The sequence below is a fragment of the Henckelia pumila genome, chromosome 4, assembly GCF_033568475.1.
Source record: "Henckelia pumila isolate YLH828 chromosome 4, ASM3356847v2, whole genome shotgun sequence".
NCBI lineage: Eukaryota > Viridiplantae > Streptophyta > Magnoliopsida > Lamiales > Gesneriaceae > Henckelia > Henckelia pumila.
Window position 1 is genome coordinate 15,654,687 of NC_133123.1, and position 6,302 is coordinate 15,660,988.

At 35.1% G+C, this 6,302-nt stretch overlaps 1 protein-coding gene across 1 annotated transcript; it reads right to left on the reverse strand.

Moving 5' to 3' along the window:
- Positions 1-603: 603 nt before the first annotated feature.
- Positions 604-6,075, reverse strand: LOC140863292 (putative late blight resistance protein homolog R1A-3). Its single transcript, XM_073266613.1, has 8 exons — positions 5,755-6,075; positions 5,468-5,512; positions 5,290-5,341; positions 4,804-5,120; positions 4,504-4,696; positions 3,915-4,232; positions 1,276-3,557; positions 604-1,082 (listed from the first exon to the last, which is right to left on the reverse strand). The coding sequence occupies exons 1-7, from the start codon at positions 5,980-5,982 to the stop codon at positions 1,276-1,278; spliced, it is 3,435 nt and encodes a 1,144-aa protein (XP_073122714.1). The 5' UTR covers positions 5,983-6,075; the 3' UTR covers positions 604-1,082.
- Positions 6,076-6,302: the final 227 nt, after the last annotated feature.

Consider the following 6,302-nt stretch of genomic DNA (forward strand, 5'->3'; position numbering starts at 1 on the left):
GTAATCATGTAAATTCACAATGAAACTCACATATTTATAATAGATAATAGATTAAGATGCATTTTCATTTTTGTCATTTCGCTTGTATATTGTTTTTATTTTGATCATTTAACTTGTATTTATTTTAATTTTCAATCTTTTTTTATGATCGACGAATATGATAGATTATGATTTAAAAAAAATCAAAAGGAAAATAACATACAAGTTAAATGAAAAAAATAAAAATAATATATAAATTGCATGACTACAAATGAAAATATACTCGCAAAAAAAACCAAAAATTAATAAAAAAAAACATGTGAGTTAAATTATCAAAATAAAAATAATATATGAATGACATAACTAAAAATAAAAATGCATCGTAATATGATTAAAAATAAAAAACATTCAAGTTACAGGACTGAAAATACAAATTCACCATTAGCATGACAAAAAGTGAAAAAATGATCATTATATTATTTCAGTTGATTTTCATAATTAATAATTCAATTTTATATGAGTTTGTGGAAATCCCACTAAATATAATTATAAAAAATAATAAATAGATATATTATAAAAACAAAGTGTCACCACGTACATAGCACGTGCTGTTTACTAGTAATAAAAAATATATAAGAAAAAATTAACTTCTGTATTACTAATCTTCCTCCAGTATGTAGTATGTATGTTGGATTTCTGGCTCTACTCAACACAAAGAATCATAGACACAACACTTTCCCGACAAGTAAATTTACATTCAGATTTTGAAAACAACAGTTAACTACGATCTTACATCATTCCAACTTGGCGGCACAACTTCCAGCATTGGCCATGGTTTCGGGTAGAACATTTCACAGCAGCGCAATGCAATATGCAGCGTGTGCATGATTGTGAGGAAGTTATAGTTGTCACACTCGGTGAAGCAAACAGTTTAGAAATGAAAACAATAAAAGTTCCAAGAACCAAAAATGCAGACGATTTAGTAGCAAACCTTAATTGAACAGAAAACAGTTCCCGAATTTCCCATAGCCACTGACATTTGACATATAATTAGCAGCATTTAGAGAAGGTCCACTAGAAGCTGCATTGACGGAAACAAGAATCTAAAAAAAAACATGTTTTTTGTTAGATATGGAATACAAAACTCCAAATGTTTGATTGTTGCATAGTTCTTCAATCCATTATCCAAGCATAGACAGCTCTGTTAAAGCTTTAGAACGGAAGATGGAACATTTTAATTTCACATGCAATTCATTATCATCATAGAAATAAAGTTTATGTCATGCATGGCTTTACCTACAATCTGGCAATATGAACACTGAGGCCATCATTGCCATTGTTCTGTTGTTCTAGCAAAATTTGTTCGGCGGAAGCTGAAGCAGAGTCACTGCAATCATACAGTTCAATTTTTTCAAGTGAAGGTAGTTCACCAATGTCACAAGGGATCTCTTTCAATGCTCTGCAGTTCATAATGACAAGGTGTTCCAGGCAAGGAAAAATATCAGTGCTATCAGCCTCCCATATTTGAAGATTTGTTCTGCCGATCAAAAGATATTTCAGACGACGAAAACCGCCCTCTTCTGATTTCCAAATAGCTCCAGAGAATGCATGATTTTTAAGTTTGAGTACCTCCAATACCGGTAACTCACTAAGCTTGAGCATATCATCCCACGGGAAAGAGGTGCCACTAAGAGTCAATTTCATCAGCTTTCGAGGGAAAAAGTCTGATGTTGGAAGGAGGTCTGGTTTCATGAAACCAAAAACAAATGGGTCACGAAAGACATACTTCAATGTTCGAAGTTCTTTAAGATGGATAAGATGTTTGAACCACCCACGGAACCCGTAGTCTTCCTCGTCCTCATAAACACCCAACTTCTTCAAATTGGGCATGGAGAGAAAAACTGCCTTGGTACAACTCGTGGGGCGTATTGTTGCAAGTGACTGTAGATTTGGCAGAATTTTCAGCGAATGTTCTTCGTATTGTACTTGACAAATGAAAGCTTGAGAGAATTCTGATGCTGAAACCAACTGTGTTATGTTTGGTCTGGATTCTTTTGGCCAATATGACAAGAAACTTCTCTTCAAACATAGATGTCTTAAGTTTGACATAGCCCAAAATTCTACGGGAAGCTGTCCATTCCACTCACCATCAACAGTTAAGAAGTGCATATTGTGAAATGTCGAACTAAATATAGATCTATCAATGGACTTTTGGAACGAAAGCGCCAGGTACCTTAATCGAGCTAGCAATAATATTTCTCTTGGAAGGTCTTGAAGGTATACATCATCAATGTCCAACACTTTTAGAAGTTTGGAGTTCATAAATGAGTAACTTCTAAGGTTCGATGAAGTTACAGTTCTAAACCATAAGAAAGAACGAGCGTTGTTCAACAAAGAAATGGTGGCACTTTCAGGGATACTAGAGTGAAAACAGAACCGTCGACATTTTCTCAGAAAACCTTGCTCTTGTATTTGCTTCATCGATTTTCCATAGCCGTCATACACATGAAAAAAGTTATGTTTATGGGCTTCTCTCAAGCAAAGATCTCTTAACAGATCATGGATGTAACATGTCTTAATCCTACCATCAGGCCTTCTTTTGTTCACCTGAATAAGACTTCTTCCAATAAGGTTCTCCAAGTAATGCTCTGCGACTTCCTCAAAGCTCTCTAGCTCTTTAGAGCGGATAAATCCCTCCGCAATCCATAACCGAATCAGTTTCTTTGTGGGAATCTTAGAATTTTCTGGAAATAATCCCATATAGAGGAAACAAGGTTTCAGATGTTCGGGCAAAAGGTTATAACTTAAAGCAAGTATGTTTTCACAATTATTGGATTCTTTCATCACTGTTGAGCTCACACGTTGTGCAAAATCTTTCCACACCTCCAGTGTTTGTTTCATCTTTGATAAAAGCCCACCCACAACAACTATTGCTAGAGGTAGTCCTTGGCATTTCAATACTATTTCCTTTCCAATTGACAATAATTCAGGACTCAACTCCTCGACAGGGATTTTTGAACAAAGTAGCTCCCAACTTTCATCCTCGTCCAAACAATTCAAATGATGGGGAGTACTTGGACTTGCATGAGTGGCCACATCAACAAGTCGACTAGTTAAGACAATTCTGCTGCCACATTTATCGTCCGGAAAAATCATCTTTATATCATCCCAAACTTGTTTATCCCACATGTCATCTAGTACAATGAGATATTTCATACCTTTCAAACTTTTGTAAAGCATATCCTTTAGCTCTTCATCGCCCCTTCCATAAATCTCAGATTTGGAACCAACAACACATTGTAGAAGACCTATCAATACTTCTCTCAACTGGTAATGTTGTGATATCGTGAACCATGCACGAATGTAGAAATGATGTTTCATGAGAGGATTATCGTATAAACTTTGAGTAAAGGTTGTCTTGCCAATCCCGCCCATCCCAATGACAGCAAAAACTTGGAGTTTTGGCGGGTATCCATCGAGACGATCTAGCATTATTAACAAATCTTGTTCAAAGCCCACTAGTTTGCCCACTTCACTTGATGTCCTGCGTGAGTTATTTACTATGGTGAATTCCTGACCTGATAGATAAGTAAAAACAGATAGTTATTAGCACGATTTCGGATTATAATTTTTAAATATGTGATTATTGTTGCCACATGTTGACTTAAGATTAAATTGCAACTACTGATACATTGTTTCGTTGGGTTTCAAAGGAAAATGGAAAACGAAATACTTATTATACACAGAGTTTAACTGGAATACACATGCTAATTCAGAAATCAATAGTGGAGCATTATACAATTCTTCCATCATCTTAAAGTTAGTTGAGTATCGTCACTAAGGCATATATTAACCAACCAGCCAACAGTGTAAACATATGAACATTTCCTATATGAAGCACAATGTTTAACCCAAGATGTTGCATCAAATTTTACCAGTAAATGGCGTGCTTTCCAAACTTTGGATTGATTTTTGAAGGATGGCTCTGTCATCATGCAACCTTTCCAATTGGCAGCCTCTGGCATCATGCGACCTTTTCAATTGGCAAACAAATTCAACGTTTCTTTTTATTTGACGCAAATTTCGGCAATAAATTTGAGCTCCTCCATCAATAGTCGAAGAAATTTGATATTCAATATCTGGTTCAGGATGTGGCATTGTTGATGAATGCTCTGCGAGGCCCACTAGATTCCTTGCTTCAGGTAAGGTTTCCCTGAACCAATTTAAAGAGGAGGAGAATACAGTACCTACAGCTGGATGATTAAAAACTTGTTCAGTCTGGTGTCTTTCTTATTTAATTTTCATTCATTAAGCTTTCCAACATATTTTGCTCCAAGCAAAGCTAATTCAAGTATCAATAACCATACTGGCAAATATCTATAGTCTCTATGTCAGTGGTCAAATACTATCGCTGAGGCTTAAAATTAACAAGATAAATATCTAACATGTCACATAAGAATCATAAGTCTTGAGACGGGCCATAATAAAGCTTGTCTCTAGATATTTTTTTTTAGTAAAACTTGCCTGCAGAATTTGCGCTTCCTTGAAATGGTAATATGATTCGTTCTCTATTATCAAGAATCCATTTCAATTTGTTATTGAGTGACTCTATTCTAGCTGTTTGTTGACGCATCACGACGTCAGACATTAGGGCCGAATCACATCCGACAGCAGTTGTGTGCCTTTCAATAATTGGCACTGGAATGAAACTTTGTGGCTGTTACCAAGAACTGAACCAAATTAAAAAAAAAAAAAAAAAAAAAAAAAAGAGTAACAGTCTGCATGTAAACATTATTTACTTGAGACTAATTAAATAACCCATACCCATGAATCAATGTAATCTAGGCCTCTGTAGGCCACAAAACAGATCCAACACTTCCAACTGTACATGAATCTGTTGTCATAACTTTGTCTGGAGAAATCAAAGAGCGACGAGTCTATTTTACCGAGATTATCATACATAATTTGAAAGTCTTCTCTCATGGAAGCGCTAAACAAGTACTGATCAGAGCCGAATATATCCCGGTCGGAGCTCAAGGTCAGCTCCAGATCATGCAATAGCGAGACCATTGCATCATACACGACGAAATGCTCCTCTTCATTTGAGAATTCGAGAAACATACTCAGGACAGTGGGCTGATCTGTTCCACGAGTAAAAGTTATCAGTCATTGAAATTTCAAAATCAGATTTGTCCAAAACTCATACATGCTTATAATTACGTGCTGACAAAACACCTGTTTTCTTCAATTTTGTTAAAAAAATGATAAGGTAACAATAATATCGTAACTAATTAAAGTCATGCTACGCACCGGGTATACCATTGGCTCGTTTGTCAATATTTTGGCCGATAAGACTCTGAACCTGTTCCCAGGAAATTGAAAAAGAATCAATAATTCTTACACGGATAATCAAACCTTTTTAAGAAATTATATTTGGAAATTAATTTACTCATGAATTGAATGTGAAATACAGAACATTAATTAATACCTTTGAGAGTAGATATTTGTGAGTAATGTCAACCGTATCAGCAATCTGAATCAATTCAACCAAAACAAAAATTCCAAGTAAATTAATTTATGATTCAAGCCCTTGAAAACTTAGGAAATTTAATCATAATGTAAGTTGAGATATCTCAAACCAGAATTACAGGGGCAATTAAGCAAACCTAGGTCTATATTTTTGAACTCATTTTCTTGGCATGGACATGCAAAACAACCAATATTGTAATTTGTAAATTAAGATTTCTCAAGAAAAATTTACATTTGGAAACATACCTCTGAAAAAATGTCCTTTTTACGAGAACATATTTCCGGAAAATAACTATAAGCGAGCGAAGACTTGATCAAACTGAGATGATGGTACATAATTTGAATATCTTCTTTTATAAAACGACTGGAAAAGTTTTTCCCCGAGCCCAAGTCGTTGTGATGGCAGCACAAGATGATCTCCAGATCCTGCAACACCATCCCCACCGCATATGAGTTCCTCATAGCATTTTCCATTCTTCCCGATCGCAATGGGATTTCTTTGGATTCCAATTGCTTTTCTTCAACACTTCTACCTGCAGCCTCGTGGAATTCTAGCAGTCAACTTTTGCGTTTGTATAGTATACTCTTTTTTTTTTTTTTAAAAGAAATAGTTTCAATTTAGGATCAGTCCCTATGTAAAATATTAATAATAAGGAATCTCTAGTTTGACCAAAACAAATTTTACACTCCCCAATAACTACAAAGTCCAAAATACCCTCAACACAAGTGATCCCACTTTCTTTTTCAAAGTGTTCTCGATTTTTGTTCTCATTCAACCAAATTTTAGTGGGTTA